Source organism: Pristiophorus japonicus, chromosome 18, assembly GCF_044704955.1.
Source record: "Pristiophorus japonicus isolate sPriJap1 chromosome 18, sPriJap1.hap1, whole genome shotgun sequence".
Lineage (NCBI taxonomy): Eukaryota > Metazoa > Chordata > Chondrichthyes > Pristiophoridae > Pristiophorus > Pristiophorus japonicus.
Window position 1 is genome coordinate 62,580,796 of NC_091994.1, and position 17,221 is coordinate 62,598,016.

At 55.1% G+C, this 17,221-nt stretch overlaps 1 protein-coding gene across 1 annotated transcript in view; it reads left to right on the forward strand.

The window, feature by feature from the left end:
- Positions 1-17,221, forward strand: part of hspg2 (heparan sulfate proteoglycan 2) — a 643,156-nt gene that overhangs the window by 125,190 nt on the left and 500,745 nt on the right. The window contains 2 exon segments of the mRNA XM_070860710.1: positions 7,006-7,132; positions 11,352-11,450. Coding sequence (XP_070716811.1) covers positions 7,006-7,132; positions 11,352-11,450 — 226 coding nt within the window.

Genomic DNA, 17,221 nt, shown 5'->3' on the forward strand with positions numbered 1-17,221 from the left:
GTGTGGGGTGAGGTCAGTCAGTTAACCCCGGTGTGGGGTGTGGGGTGAGGTCAGTTAACCCCGGTGTGGGGTGAGGTCAGTTAACCCCGGTGTGGGGTGAGGTCAGTTAACCCCGGTGTGGGGTGAGGTCAGTCAGTTAACCCCGGTGTGGGGTGAGGGTCAATTAACCCCAGTGTGGGGTGAGGGTCAGTTAACCCCGGTGTGGGGTGAGGGTCAGTTAACCCCGGTGTGGAGTGAGGGTCAATTAACCCCGGTGTGGGGTGAGGGTCAGTTAGTTAACCCCGACGTGGGGTGAGGGTCAGTTAACCCCGACGTGGGGTGAGGGTCAGTTAACCCCAGTGTGGGGTGAGGTCAGTCAGTTAACCCCGGTGTGGGGTGTGGGGTGAGGTCAGTTAACCCCGGTGTGGGGTGAGGTCAGTTAACCCCGGTGTGGGGTGAGGTCAGTCAGTTAACCCCGGTGTGGGGTGAGGTCAGTTAACCCCAGTGTGGGGTGAGGTCAGTCAGTTAACCCCGGTGTGGGGTGAGGTCAGTCAGTGTAGTAATCACACTTTAGGGCACAGCTAGTGGGACAGCCTACGTCACGGGTCCTGAGTCCCGTGTGCGGTGCCATCGTAGGCCGTGCTCCCATGCCTTCCTGGTGTGTGCAGTTTGTGGATGCGGTTCCCCACGGCACTTGGGGAATGAGCCCATTTATTGCCACTGCTGCATCTCCTTTCCTTGGGACCTCCCAGGAGAATAGTGCCTCCTTCTGCTCAGTGAAAGCAGCACACCGGCTTGTGAGTGTGGGGATTGAAAATTCCCAACACTACTAGTCACTTGCCCGTTCACCAAGATCTTCGTAGGTCTCGGGAAGATTCAGGAAAAGGCATTTCGCAACTTTCTGAATAATGAAACCTTTAACCTCAGGCCTATTTTTCTATATAAATGGGACGATTTACTCTGGCCTAGGCTGTGGTGCGCACGTGTTGGGTCTCGCCAAGGCTTTGTGCCCCAGCTGATAACCGTTATTATTAAAGAGCAGCCAGCGGAAGTCAGACGCGGAATTCATTGGGGTTGAGAAAGCCAGGAGAATTGTTGGAGCTGTCGGGCTGAAGTTATCCAGCTGTGTCTGTACTGCCCGGCCAAAGCAGTCCTGCGTTTACTGGGACCCGCCCTGCACTGCGTTTACTGGGGACCCAGGTCTGCACTGCGTTTACTGGGGCCCAGCCCCGTACTGCGTTTACTGGGGCCCAGCCCCGTACTGCGTTTACTGGGGCCCAGCCCCGTACTGCGTTTACTGGGGCCCAGCCCCGTACTGCGTTTACTGGGGCCCAGCCCTGCACTGCGTTTACTGGAGACCCGCCCTGCACTGCGTTTATTGGGACCCGCCCTGCACTGCGTTTACTGGGGCCCAGCCCTGCACTGCGTTTACTGGGGCCCACCCCCGTACTGCGTTTACTGGGACCTGCCCTGTACTGCGTTTACTGGGGACCCAGGTCTGCACTGCGTTTACTGGGACACGCCCCATACTGCGTTTACTGGGACCTGTCCTGCACTGCGTTTACTGGGGACCCGCCCTGCACTGCGTTTACTGGGACCTGCCCTGCACTGTGTTTACTGGAGCCCAGCCCTGCACTGCGTTTACTGGGGACCCGCCTTGCACTGCGTTTACTGGGGCCCAGCCCTGCACTGCGTTTACTGGGGCCCAGCCCTGCACTGCGTTTACTGGGGCCCAGCCCTGCACTGCGTTTACTGGGGCCCAGCCCTGCACTGCGTTTACTGGGGCCCAGCCCTGCACTGCGTTTACTGGGGCCCAGCCCTGCACTGCGTTTACTGGGGCCCAGCCCTGCACTGCGTTTACTGGGGCCCAGCCCTGCACTGCGTTTACTGGGGCCCAGCCCTGCACTGCGTTTACTGGGGCCCAGCCCTGCACTGCGTTTACTGGAGCCCAGCCCTGCACTGCGTTTACTGGGGACCCGCCTTGCACTGCGTTTACTGGGACCTGCCCCGCACGGCTTTTACTGGGACCCTCCCTGCACTGCGTTTACTGGGACCCGCTCCGCACGGTGTTTACTAGGGCCCAGCCCTGCACTGCGTTTACTGGGGCCCAGCCCTGCACTGCGTTTACTGGGGCCCAGCCCTGCACTGCGTTTACTGGGGCCCAGCCCTGCACTGCGTTTACTGGGGCCCAGCCCTGCACTGCGTTTACTGGGGCCCAGCCCTGCACTGCGTTTACTGGGGCCCAGCCCTTCACTGCGTTTACTGGGGCCCAGCCCTGCACTGCGTTTACTGGGGACCTGCCCCGCACGGCTTTTACTGGGACCCTCCCTGCACTGCGTTTACTGGGACCCGCTCCGCACGGTGTTTACTAGGGCCCAGCCCTGCACTGCGTTTACTGGGGCCCAGCCCCGTACTGCGTTTACTGGGGACCCGCCTGCACTGCGTTTACTGGGGCCCAGCCCTGCACTGCATTTACTGGGGCCCAGCCCTGCACTGCGTTTACTGCGGACCCAGCCCTGCACTGCGTTTACTGGGGACCAGCCCTGCACTGCGTTTACTGGGGACCAGCCCTGCACTGCGTTTACTGGGGACCAGCCCTGCACTGCGTTTACTGGGTCCCGTCCCGCACTGCGTTTACTGGGGACCCAGTCCTGCACTGCGTTTACTGGGGACCAGCCCTGCACTGCGTTTACTGGGTCCCGTCCCGCACTGCGTTTACTGGGGACCCAGCCCTGCACTGCGTTTACTGGGTCCCGTCCCGCACTGCGTTTACTGGGGACCCAGCCCTGCACTGCGTTTACTGGGGACCAGCCCTGCACTGCGTTTACTGGGGACCCAGCCCTGCACTGCGTTTACTGGGGACCCGTCCCCCAGTGCAGTTGGAAGATGGGGGATAATTGGATCAACGCGGCAGATGTAATGCTTACCCCATTTTAAATCATTCATTCTCTTCTCATTTAAAAAAAAATAAAATTCAGTAATTTTACTTTGTTTATAGTTTAGCAAAACTGAGGGCAATTTGTGAAGCGGAGTGTGGCGTTGATCACAAATATACACAATTGACAAATTGGTAGCAAAGAGCAGCTGGCCCATCAAGCCTGCTCCTCACTCCGGTTGGCTGGAGAACAAAAACAACGGCTTGAATTTATATAGCACCTTTCATGACCTCAGCACATTGCAAAGCGCTTTACAGCCAATGAAGTACTTTTGGAGTGTAGTCGCTGTTGTAATGTGGGAAACGCGGCAGCCAATTTGCGCACAGCAAGCTCCCACACACAGCGATGTGATAAAGACCCAATAATCTGTTTGTGATGTTGCTCTTTGAAATAGAGGCCTAAAAAGGGTGGTGACAAACCCTGGTTCTCCACCAGCCCACACGTCTCCTGTCTAGGTAGAATATAAAGTAATGGCTGCTGCTCATGTATAAGAAGGCACTTGCATTTATATAGCGCCTTTCACAATCTCCGGACATCCCAACACTGCTCATAGCTGGTGAAGTACTTTTGACGTGATCGCTGTAGTTATATGGGAAATGCAGCAGCCTAAATTGCCCACAAACAACGACATGATAGTGACCTGGTAATCTGTTTGTGATGTTGATTGAGGGATAAACATTGGCCAAGACACATGCAGGGAAACACAATGCGTTGTGTTTTTAAACAGTAGTTTATCGCTTTTACGTTACAATATAGGGCTTGAGTTGTGCTGGGGGAAGGAGAATGAGTCAGTCTCGATGTGACTGTGATATTCTGACGGCCTCTGGTGCCATACCTTACAGCAGGGAGAGCTCACCAGTGCATGTGCTGTATCTGGATTTTCAGAAGGCATTTGATAAGGTGCCACATAAAACATTAATTTATTTAGAGATGATCTTATCGAAACATGTAAGGTAATGAGGGGGCTCGACAAGGTGGATGCAGAGAGGCTATTTCCACTCATAGGGGGAACACAAACTAGGGGACATAGTCTTAGACTAAGGGGCCGCCCATTTAAAACTGAGATGAGGAGGAATTTCTTCTGAGGGTTGTAAATCTGTGGAATTCTCTTCCCCCGAGAGCTGTGGAGGCTGGGTCATTGAATAAATTTAAGGTGGAGATAGACAGATTTTTGAGCGATAAGGGAATAAAGGGTTATGGGGAGTGGGCAGGGAAATGGAGCTGAGTCCATGATCAGATCAGCCATGGTCTTATTGAATGGCGGAGCAGGCTCGAGGGGCCGTACGGCCTACTCCTGCTCCTATTTCTTATGTTCTTGCATTTGGTGCCTGTGATTCTGGGTCCTCCTGTTCCCCTCCCCTTTCCTCATCACAAAGGTGGTTCCATTTGAGTTGTCCTTTTGGTTTACATTAACAAATGGGAGCTAGATCATTCAGCTGCACTGTGCTGCTGTGAGCGAGATATTGTCAGGACGAGCGGGCAAGGTATTGTGGAAATCCAGCCTCTGCCGTTTCCAGTCTGATTTGCCCTCACTTCCAACATGGTGCAGACAAAGTGAGCTGCAGCCCATCGACTTCGGCCTATGGCGACAGACTAACGGCACTGGGACAATGCCATTGGACAGGGCCCGGAGCCAGTCACCCCGAGCACATCCCGTGAAAGGAATCCAGACACGTGTAATAGCTGCTGCCCCATCATTCAGCCAACGGCTATTGCAAACTGGCCTATTGGTGATCATACGATTCCTGAACCCCTGGCACTATGCAGATAACAATCGTTGGGAGATAGCTGGCCAGGGACGCGTACCGCAGCGTGTCTGGTTAGACCGCCACTCTGCAGTCTGCTTTGACTTGGTGTTGAGGTGGAAACCTTGCCAAACCATTCCACAGGCCATTAACTGAGGTCCCGGTCTCTCCTCTCAGGTAAAAGATCCCATGGCACTATTCGAAGAAGACGGGGGGAGTTCTCCCTAGTGTCCTGGCCAATCAACATCACTAAACAAGATGATGTGGTGATTTGCTGTTTGTGGAAGCTTGCTGTGCGTGCGGTGAACATTGCTGAGTGTCGAGGGGCCGTTCCCACATTAAGAACATAAGAAATAGGAGCAGGAGTAGGCCATATAGCCCCTCGAGCCTGCTCCGCCATTTAATAAGATCATGGCTGATCCGATCATGGACTCAGGTCCACTTCCCTGCCCGCTCCCCATAACCCCTTATTCCCTTATTGTTCAAAAATCTGTCTATCTCTGTCTTAAATTTATTCAATGTCCCAGCTTCCACAGCTCTCTGAGGCAGCGAATTCCACAGATTTACAACCCTCTGAGAGAAGAAATTCCTCCTCATCTCTGTTTTTAAATGGGTGGCCCCTTATTCTAAGATCATGCCCTCTAGTTCTAGTCTCCCCCACCAGCGGAAACATTCTCTCTGCATCCACCTTGTCAAGCCCCCTCATAATCTTATATGTTTCGATAAGATCATCTCTCATTCTTCTGAATTCCAATGAGAAAAGGCCCAAACTACTCAACCTTTCCTCATAAGTCAACCCCCTCATCCCTGGTGTTGGAGCCCATTGTAACACCTGGTGGCAGGGTTGGGCAACGCCTGCTCACTCGCACACCATGGGGAGGGGTGGGTGGGTGGGGAGGGGTGGGTTGGTGGGGGGGAAGTGGGGGCGAGGTGACATAATTACAAACTCTCTATTTGGAATCGGAAAACGGTGAGCGGTAATTTTAAGCTTCAATCTTTCCTCCTGGTCAGGATCTGTGTTGTGAAGGTCAGCATTTTACACAACAAGGTCAGCTCGCTGCTGTTCAACACCACGATCGTGCCGCAGAATTCCAGGGATCTGTTTATCTTAATTACCTTCAGCACAACTTAAATGTGTCGGGAATAGTCGGTGGTGAAGCTGCAGGTGCCTGTACTCAGCTGGAGAATGTGGTGCACCTTCGAATCATGGAAACCTACAGCACAGCAGGAGGCCATTCAGCCCAGCGTGCCAGTGCTGGCTCTGTGAGCGAGCAGCCATGCTCAGTCCCACATCCCTGAGAGCTCCTCATCCTCCAGGCCCCGACCAACTCCTTTACAATTATTGCTGGAGTCAGCTCCCACCTTCTCCGAGCGTTCCAGATCCCCCCAGCTCTCGGTGAGAAACACCTCCATCGCCCTCGAGATATTCTGCCAATGATTTTGAATCTGTGACCTCGGGTTGTTGACCCACTCGCCGGGAGAATAGATTCTCCGTCTCTACTCTATCAACACCTCTCAGTCTGAAAACCTCCATTAGATCACCTCTTAACCTTCTCTGTTCTTCTTTAAGTTGCACTTTGTAAATATCACTGCCAACCTATCATTCAACCACCAAGCCACGTGATTCAGCTGTAAAACTAATTTGTGGCATATATTGATTGGGACGGGCCTTTAACACAGTAAAATGTCCCAGGCACTTGATGGAGTATTATAAGATAAAAAATATATATATTTGAGACCGAGCCCCATAAGAAGACCAAGCTTGGTCAGAAGCTAGGTTCTGGGGCACTTGTACCGTAGCTGGAAGTGGGCCAAGTGTTTTGGTGTTTTTCCACTTTGAGAACCTTGCCTCCCATCGCCTGAGTGATTTGACGTTATTTCTGGAGACAGAATGTGAATTTACTGAAATAAAAACAGGAAATGCTGGAAATACTCCGCAGGTCAGTCACATCCGTGGCGAGAGGAACAGAGTTAGCGTTTCAACTCTGACCTTTTGCCTGCACTGGAGAGTTTGAGATGTTACAGATTATAAGTACAGAGACTGAACGGGAGGTGGGGGGGGCGGGGGAGATTAAACAACACAAGGGATGCTGGGGTGGTAAGGGGTCAAGTGAGGAAACAAAAGATGAGGATAGATAGGGTGTAATGGGATTGGCCAAATCCTTCCCGACAGCTGCATCCGTGCAGTGGGGGCAGAGGTTCCGGTCTGGAATTGTTGCCGTAGAAGTTGAGTCCCGGAAGGCTGCAATGTGCCGGATGGAAAGGTAAGGTGCTGCTCCTCCAGCTGACAAGCTTCATTTACTGTGTTAGAAAATAACTGGCTTTCCTTTCTGCTTTGTCTCCAGATTGTAAATGCATCGAAGGTTTTAGATGAAGTCCCGATCCCAGAGGACCCCGAGGCAGAGCAGGGTCACCTGAGAAGACGGAGGTTCCTGGTGGAATCTGATGATGAGGACTTTGTGGCTTCTGCTGGTAAGAGGAGAAAGGGGCCCAATAGAAAGATGGATTGAAGTTTGGCTATTGATATTAGAATGACTGATCTCATTTACACAGCCCCTTGCTCCCAGGCTTTCCTGAAGCCATTGGCTGCTTGGGCTGAGGTTCCATGAACACACTCCAGCACCGTGTCCAGTCAGCCAATATTCATGTGTGAACCGCTGCTACTGTACCATCGCAGTCAGAATTCATCCCATTCTCGTCCAACGCTCCTAGTGCAGTACTAGGGGAGGTCATACGCTGGGGGTGCCAGGGAGGGGGGGGGGGGGAGAGGGTCCGGGTCAGGGGGAGGGGGAGGTGGGGAACCGGGGGAGGTGGAGGGTCGGGGGAGGTGAGGGCCAGGGGAGGGGCCAGGGAGGGGGAGCTAGGGTGCCGGGGGAGGTGGGGGTCGCACTGAGTGCCCGTGGTGATACCGCTGTTGCGGGTGTGGCGGAGATCAGCGAGCTAAGCACAGACCAGGGCCTGTAGCGGAAAGCCTTCCTTATATGTGCCACTGAAAAGCTCTAACTTGCTGAGCCATTGCACAACTTCCCCTTATTGATGAGGCAAGGCCACAGGTGGGCGGTACCTGTGCTGGGGTATGGGGTGAGCGGTACCTGTGCTGGGGTATGGGGTGTGTGCTGGGGTATGGGGTGGGGAGAACCTGTGCTGGGGTGGGGGATACGTGTGTTGGGGTGTGGGGTGGGGGGAACCTGTTCTCGGGTATGGGGTGGGGGGAGTGGGTACCTGTGCTGGGGTATGGGGTGTGTGCTGGGGTATGGGGTGGGGGGAACCTGTGCTGGGGTGGGGGATACGTGTGTTGGGGTGTGGGGTGGGGGGTGTGTGCTGGGGTATGGGTTGGGGGGTACCTGTGCTGGGGTATGGGGTGTGTGCTGGGGTATGGGGTGGGGGTTACCTGTGCTGGGGTATGGGGTGGGGTGGGGGGTGTGTGCTGGGGTATGGGGTGGGGAGTACCTGTGCTGGGGTATGGGGTGGGGGGAGTACCTGTGCTGGGGTATGGGGTGGGGGGGATACCTGTGCTAGGGTATGGGGTGGGGGGGGGTACCTGTGCTGGGGTATGGGGTGGGGGGGGGTACCTGTGCTGGGGTATGGGGTGGGGGGGGGTACCTGTGCTGGGGTATGGGGTGGGGGGGGTACCTGTGCTGGGGTATGGGGTGGGGGGGGTACCTGTGCTAGGGTATGGGGTGGGGGGGGGTACCTGTGCTGGGGTATGGGGTGGGGGGGTGTGTGCTGGGGTATGGGGTGCGGGGGGTACGTGTGCTGGGGTATGGGGTGCGGGGGGTACCTATGCTGGTGTATGGGGTGGGGGGGGTACCTGTGCTGGGGTATGGGGTGGGGGGGGTACCTGTGCTGGGGTGGGGGGTGTGTGCTGGGGTATGGGGTGGGGGGGGGTACCTGTGCTGGGGTATGGGGTGGGGGGTGTGTGCTGGGGTATGGGGTGGGGGGGGGTACCTATGCTGGTGTATGGGGTGGGGGGGGTACCTGTGCTGGGGTATGGGGTGGGGGGGTGTGCTGGGGTATGTGATGGGGGGGGTACCTGTGCTGGGGTATGGGGTGGGGGGGGGTACCTGTGCTGGGGTATGGGGTCGGGGGGGTACCTGTGCTGGGGTATGGGGTGGGGGGGTACCTGTGCTGGGGTATGGGGTGGGGGGGTGTGTGCTGGGGTATGGGGTGGGGGTGTGTGTGCTGGGGTATGGGGTGGGGGGGTTACCCGTGCTGGGGTATGGGGTGGGGGGGGGTGTGTGCTGGGGTATGGGGTGGGGGGGTTACCCGTGCTGGGGTATGGGGTGGGGGGGTTACCCGTGCTGGGGTATGGGGTGGGGGGGGTGTGTGCTGGGGTATGGGGTGGGGGGGGGTACCTGTGCTGGGGTATGGGGTGGGGGGTGTGTGCTGGGGTATGGGGTGGGGGGTGTGTGCTGGGGTATGGGGTGGGGGGGGTACCTGTGCTGGGGTATGGGGGGTACCTGTGCTGGGGTATGGGGTGGGGGTTACCTGTGCTGGGGTATGGGGTGGAGGGGTGTGTGCTGGGGTATGGGGTGGGGGGGCTACCTGTGCTGGGGTATGGGGTGGGGGGGGGGTACCTGTGCTGGGGTATGGGGTGGCGGGGGGGGTACCTGTGCTGGGGTATGGGGTGGGGGTGTGTGTGCTGGGGTATGGGGTGGGGGGGCTACCTGTGCTGGGGTATGGGGTGGGGGGGGGGTACCTGTGCTGGGGTATGGGGTGGGGGGGTACCTGTGCTGGGGTATGGGGTGGGGGGGGTACCTGTGCTGGGGTATGGGGTGGGGGGGTACCTGTGCTGGGGTATGGGGTGGGGGGGTACCTGTGCTAGGGTATGGGGTGGGGGGGGTACCTGTGCTGGGGTATGGGGTGGGGGGGGTACCTGTGCTGGGGTATGGGGTGGGGGGGGTACCTGTGCTGGGGTATGGGGTGGGGGGGGCTACCTGTGCTGGGGTATGGGGTGGGGGGGGTACCTGTGCTGGGGTATGGGGTGGGGGGGGCTACCTGTGCTGGGGTATGGGGTGGGGGGGGTACCTGTGCTGGGGTATGGGGTGGGGGGGGTACCTGTGCTGGGGTATGGGGTGGGGGGGGCTACCTGTGCTGGGGTATGGGGTGGCGGGGGGCTACCTGTGCTGGGGTATGGGGTGGGGGGGGTACCTGTGCTGGGGTATGGGGTGGGGGGGGCTACCTGTGCTGGGGTATGGGGTGGGGGGGGTACCTGTGCTGGGGTATGGGGTGGGGGGGTACCTGTGCTGGGGTATGGGGTGGGGGGGGCTACCTGTGCTGGGGTATGGGGTGGGGGGGGTACCTGTGCTGGGGTATGGGGTGGGGGGTGTGTGCTGGGGTATGGGGTGGGGGGGGTACCTGTGCTGGGGTATGGGGTGGGGGGGGTACCTGTGCTGGGGTATGGGGTGGGGGGGGTACCTGTGCTGGGGTATGGGGTGGGGGGGGGTACCTGTGCTGTGGTATGGGGTGGGGGGGCTACCTGTGCTGGGGTATGGGGTGGGGGGGGTACCTGTGCTGGGGTATGGGGTGGGGGGGTGTGTGCTGGGGTATGGGGTGGGGGGGGTACCTGTGCTGGGGTATGGGGTGGGGGGGTGTGTGCAGAGGTATGGGGTGGGGGGGGTACCTGTGCTGGGGTATGGGGTGGGGGGGGTACCTGTGCTGGGGTATGGGGTGGGGGGGTGTGTGCTGGGGTATGGGGTGGGGGGGGTACCTGTGCTGGGGTATGGGGTGGGGGGGGTGTGTGCTGGGGTATGGGGTTGGGGGGGTACCTGTGCTGGGGTATGGGGTGGGGGGGGTATCTGTGCTGGGGTATGGGGTGGGGGGGTACCTGTGCTGGGGTATGGGGTGGGGGGGGGTACCTGTGCTGGGGTATGGGGTGGGGGGGTACCTGTGCTGGGGTATGGGGTGGGGGGGTGTGTGCTGGGGTATGGGGTGGGGGGGGTACCTGTGCTGGGGTATGGGGTGGGGGGGTGTGTGCTGGGGTATGGGGTTGGGGGGGTACCTGTGCTGGGGTATGGGGTGGGGGGGGGTATCTGTGCTGGGGTATGGGGTGGGGGGGTACCTGTGCTGGGGTATGGGGTGGGGGGGGGTACCTGTGCTGGGGTATGGGGTGGGGGGGGTACCTGTGCTGGGGTATGTGTCAGCAGCAGACTGGTGGGAAGTCGATACAAAAAATAGTTTCATGTCATCGTTGTGGACAGAGAGATGAGATTTCCTCTTGAATTGCCCCAGACAAACACGTGATTGGTTGAAGGAAGTGTCATGGGCACGTGTCTGGGCTGTGGTCTCTGCTCTAGCTCACAAGTGAGGGTTCGGGTTCGGGGCCGGATTGTGGAGACATTCGGTTCACACTCTGGCCTTTCACCCCTGGCCTCCTGTCCAGGCGGGACTGCTGACCCCTGACAGCTGTGACACACGGGCCGACAGTACTACAATGCCACACTCTGCCTCAGACTGGCCAACTTGGAAAGGTCAGTCTGGTGTCGGGGAGCGTGACATACTGAGGCTGGGGGGGAGGGGGTCTGTTATCGACATTGATTCATGCTCATTATTAGCTACTTTAAATGACTTTTAGTGCAGAGAGTGACTTTGAATTATCAGGAGCTGGCTGCCTCCCCAAATCTCAGTGTCGAGCCTTGAGAACGTCCTGGGACAGTAACCATTTGCTCAGTCTGCTCTGTTTTTCCCACAGAGGGGAGTGCCGAGATTGAAGAGGGCAGCGCCATTGACACTTCTGTTCATACTATGATTGAAATTCCAACACTTCCAGTGATTCCTGATAAAAAAACAGGTAAGGGAATGTTGGTGGCTGGGCCTCTCCCCCCTGACGGCTTGTGTGTCCATGCTGTATAGGGCCGATTGCTTCAGCGAGGGCAACAACCAATCCTGTCTGTCGCACATTAACTGCACTAAAGACAGTTACCTCAGCGTTGATCGCGAGCCTTCACTTCTGTTGAGTTCTGACGCACACTTCGAGAATGTTGTGTGGGCCAATAGCTGAGCTGGGTAAAGTCTGGCGGCTTGTCCCAGCCACTCTTTCAGGCAACTTGTGTTGGAGTCAGTTTCCGAGATATCACAGGTCTTGAAACATAGAAATTTACAGCGAGAAAGAGGACATTTTGGCCCATCGTGTCTGCGCCGGCCGACAAAGAGCCGCACGGCCCTCGGTCAGCAGACCTGAAGGTTACATATAAACCTATGAACAATGAACAATGGCGGAAAGGCAAAGAGCACCCAGCCCAACCAGTCCGCCTCACACAACTGCAACACCCCTTATACTGAAACATTCTACACTCCACCCCAACCGGAGCCATGTGATCTCCTGGGAGAGGCAAAAACCAGATAAAAACCCAGGCCAATGGGGGAAAAAAATCCGGGAAAATTCCTCTCCGACCCATCCAGGCGATCGAAACTAGTCCAGGAGATAACTCTGGCCGTATTCTAAACCCTGCAGTACTTGCCATCGTATCTGTACCAGCCAAATAAAAGTTATCCAATCTAATCCCACTTACCAGCTCTAGGTCCGTAACTTTGCAAGTTACAGCACTTCAAGTGCCCATCCAAGCACCTTTTAAATGTGGTGAGGGTTTCTGCCTCTAACACCCTTCCAGGCAGTGAGTTCCAGACCCCCTCAACCCTCTGCGTGAAGAAGCTTCCCCTCAAATCCCTCCTAAATCTTCCACCAACCACCTTAAACCTATGCCCCCTCGTAATTGACCCCTCCACCAATGGAAATAGGCCCTTGCTATCCACTATATACAGGCCCCTCAAAATTTTATACACCTCAATGAGGTCTCCCCTCAGCCTCCTCTGTTCCAAGGAGATCAAACCCAGCCTATCCAATCTGTCCTCAAAACTTAGATTCTCCATTCCAGGCAGCATTCTAGTAAATCTCCTCTGCACCCTCTCCAGTGCAATGACATCCTTCCTATAATACGGCGACCAGAACTGCACGCAGTACTCCAGCTGTGGCCTAACCAGTGTATTATACAATTTAAGCATAACCTCCTTGCTCTTGTATTCTATGCCTCGGCCAATAAAGGCAAGCATTCCGTATGCCTTCTTAATCACCTTATCCACCTGGCCTGCTACTTTCAGGGTTCTGTGGACATGCACTCCAAGGTGCATTACCTCACACTTCCAGGGACCCAGCACTGAGCCCTGCGGAACCCCACATCCTTCTCGTCACAAAAAAACCCATTAACCATTACCCGTTGTTTCCTGCCTCTGAGCCAATTTTGGATCCAACTTGCCACTTTGCCCTGGATCCCATGGGCTTGTACCTTTGTGACCAGTCTGCCATGTGGGACCTTATCAAAAGGTTTGCTAAAATCCATATACACTACATCGTACGCACTACCCTCATCGACCCTCCTGGTTACCTCCTCGAAAAATTCAATCAGGTTAGTCAAATACAATCTTCCCTTAACAAATCCGTGCTGACTGTACATGATTAATCCTTGCCTTACCAAATGTAGATTTATCCTGTCTTTCAGGATTTTTTCCCACCACTGAGGTTAGGCTGACAGGCCTGTAATTACTCGGCCTATCCCTTTCTCCCTTCTTAAACAAGGGTACTACATTAGCAATCCTCCAATCCTCCGGCACCATGCCCAGACCCAAAGAGGATTGGAAAATGATGGTCAAGACCTCTGCTATTTCCTCTTTTGCTTCACTCAACAGCCTGGGATGCATTTCATCTGGGCCTGGGGACTTATCCACTTTTAAAGCTGCTAAACCCCCTGATACCTCCTCTTTCACTGCTTATTTCATCCAGAATTTCACACTCATCCTTGATAGCAGTATCTGCATTGCCCCTTTTCTTTATGAAAACAGACGCAAAGTATTCATTAAGAACCCTACCAACATCTTCCGCCTCCACACAGAGATTACCCTCATGGTCTCTAATAGGCCCTACCCTTTCTTTTGTTATCCTCTTGTTCTTAGTATATTTATAGAACATCTTTGGGTTTTCCTTAATTTTACTTGCCAAAAATGTTCATGCTCTCTCTTTGCATTCCTAATATCCTTTCTAATTTTAACTCTGAACTTTCTATATTCCTCCAGAGATTCTACAGTATTTAGCCGTCAGTATATGACAAGCTTTCCTTTTTTTCTTTACCTTGCCCTGTAAATCCCTAGACATCCAGGGGGCTCTAGAATTATTTTTCCCAGCCTTTTTCTTTAAGGACACATGTTTGGCCTGAGCATTCCGGATCTCCTCCTTGAATGCCTCCCACTGTCCCGACACTGATTTACCCACAACTAGCCGTTTCCAGTCCACTGTGGCCAAATCATTCCTTAACTTAGCAAAGTTAGCTTAGCCCCAATTTGGGACTTTTATTCCAGGTCTATCCTTGTCCTTACCCATAACTACCTTGAATCTGACTGAATTATGATCACTGCTCTCCCACTGATACCCCTTCAACCTGCCCAGCTTCATTCCCCAAAACTAAATCCAAGACCACCCCCTCTCGTGTTGGGCCTGTTACATACTGACTAAAAAAAGTTCTCTTGAATGCATTTTAGGAATATTGCACCCTCTATACTCTTCACACTAAATTTCTCCCAATCAATATTTGGATAGTTAAAATCCCCTACTATTACTACCCTGTGGTTTTTGGACTTCACAGCAATTTGCCGACATATTTGCTCCTCTATCTCCCTCCCACTGTTTGGGGGTCTATAAATACACGCCCAGCAGTGTGATCGCTCCTTTTTTATTTTTCTGTTCGACTCAAATGGCCTCATTTAATGATCCCTCTAACATATCATCCCTCCTCACCGCTGTAATAATTTCTTTAATCAACACCCCCCCATTTTTTACCCCCCTCTCTGTCATGTCTAAAAATCCTGTAACCAGGAATATTGAGCTGCCAAACCTGCCCCTCTTTCAGCCATGTCTCTGTAATGGCTGTAATATCTCACTCCCAAGTGTCTACCTGTGCTCTGAGCTCATCCGCCTTATTCACTATACTCCTTGCATTAAAGTATATACCATTTATCACAGGAAGACTTCCTTGATTATTACTTACTAAACCCTGTTTCCTCTGTCTTCCAGATTCACTTTCTACATTCTTGTTATCCAATTTCTGCTTTACATCCTTCCCTATTGAATTTGTTCTCAGTTTCCCATCCCCCTGCCAAGCTAGTTTAAACTCTTCCCAACAGCATTAGCAAAACTCCCCGTGAGGATATTGGTCCCAGCACTGTTGAGGTACAACCGGTCCAGTTTGTACAGGTCCCATCTCCCCCAGAAGCGGTCCCAATGCCTCAGGAATTTAAAGCCCTCCCTCCTACACCAACTCTCCAGCCACGCGTTCATCCTCTCTATCCTTCTATTCTTGTACCCATTAGCACGTGGCACCGGTAGTAACCCGGAGATTACTAACTCTGAGATCCTATCCTTTAATTTTTCTCCGAGCTCCCTGAATTCTGCCTGCAGGACCTCATCCTGAAGTGACGATTCAGTCCCGCATTTTGGGATCAAAATCCACATGTAGCATCAGCTGGTTTATTTTGTGCAGCGGGGCGCAGAATGTGTTTCTTGTGACGCAGTGACGGGCTATGATGATGGTCATTAATGTCTTGCAGAGATTGCGTCCTTGCATTCTCTCCAGTGTCTCTCCTGCTCGCCGCGTGTATCAGCATGTACTACACACAATGTACTGCTTCACGTGTTTCCGTGACAAAGTCTTCAGATTGAATGTCGGGGATGTTAATGCTCGTTTGCACATTCCTGAATGGGTAAAAACATGCCAAGAGGCCAAGGGTTGGGTTACATCTCCAGCAACAGGTTCTTTACTCCGATGATCCCCTGGAATTAAATGTCACCCCAGCATCCCGCTCCATCTTCCCCCTTTCTGTTTGTATTGTTGGGGATTTCTGTGCTGCGCCCCTCTCCCGGACCTGGGCACAAGCCGAGGCTGACCCCTCACTGACCCCTCAGTGCCGTATGGAGGCAGCGCAGCATCGTCTCTGGGCTGAGACGATATACCCAGGCCTGCTCTTTCTCTCAAAGACTGCATGGCATTATTTGAAGCTGATAGGGTCTCTGGCTTTTCTTCACCAACATTTATCCCCCAGCCAACACCACCAAAACCCATTAACCTGACATCCGCACTTTGTGGGATCTTGCTGTGTGCAAATTGGCAGCCATGTTTGTTGCAGAACAAAAATATCGATACTTCAGAATAATTGCTGTGGTGTACGTGTGGCACCCTGGGAATATCGAGTGGGCCCGGTGAATGCCGTTCTTTCATTCTTTCTTGCTGGAGATGTGCTGCCGGCAATGAAATCCCGTGAGGGTAGTGTTTGGTGACTCCCCAGCCTCATCCCACCCCGTGTCTGCAAACACCTAACGTTCTCTGTCCCAGCCGGTCCTCCCGCCTGCCCTGTCCCTGCTTCATCATTGATCCCACAACCTTCACCATCTTCACCTCTTCTCTGCAATTCCCTCCCGCAGAAGTAGTCTGGCTTTCTACTTCTTGCTTGTCTTTCGAAAACTTTTCTTTTGGTCATCTTTCTTAACTGCTGCTCAGCGCGGCGTTCTGCTGTGAAGTGCCGCACCGCGTATCCGCCATGCAGTGGCTGAGCTCGCCCGCGAGAGGAGAGCGCGTGGTGCAAGGGAGAGCGAAACTCTGACCGTGGGGCTGGTGATCGCCGTCCCCCGTTCCCCGCCCCCCCCCATCCCTCCCCGCCCCCCATCCCCATCCCCGCTGTCCCCTGACCCCCATCCCCCGCCCCTCCATCCCCCGCCGCCCCCCATCCCCGCCGTCCCCTGACCCCCATCCCCCCCGCCGACTCCCGTCGCCCACCCACCCCCGCCCCCCATGCCCATCCCCCCCATCCCCCGCCGTCCCCTGACCCCCATCCCCCACCCCCCCATCCCCCCCATCCCCGCTGTCCCCTGACCCCCATCCCCCGCCCCCCCATCCCCCCCATCCCCCGCCGCCCCCCATCCCCGCCGCCCCCATCCCCCCCCGCCTACTCCCGTCGCCCACCCCCCCGCCCCCATCCCCCACTGCCCCCCCATCCCCGCCGTCACCTGACCCCCATCCCCCGCCGCCCCCATCCCCCCCCCGCCCCCCATCCCCCGCCGTCCCCCAATGAAATGCCAGGCGTCAGGCCTGAGGCCCTGGAAATACTCCAGGGGCTTCATTGTTGATTTTGGTGATTCCCTCTCCACCAACAGCACAGGTTGCAAGTACGCAGTAATATCTGAAGCCTGGTGTGTGCCCAACTTAATAAAACTGAGACTTGAAGGAGTGTGTCTTACTGAGATACATTTCATTCACTTCATTCACACTGGAGATACATTTTACCCAAAGTCACAGAATCATAGAAATTTACAGCATGGCAGGAGGCCATTCGGCCTATCGTGTAGCGCCAGCAGACCAAGAACTACCCAGCCTAATCCCACTTTCCAGCTCGGGGTCCGAAGCCCTGTAGGTTACAGCACTTCAAGTGCACATCCAAGTACTTTGTAAATGTGGTGAGAGTTTCTGCCTCTACCACCCTTTCAGGCAGCGAGTTACAGACCCCCACCACCCTCTGGGTCAA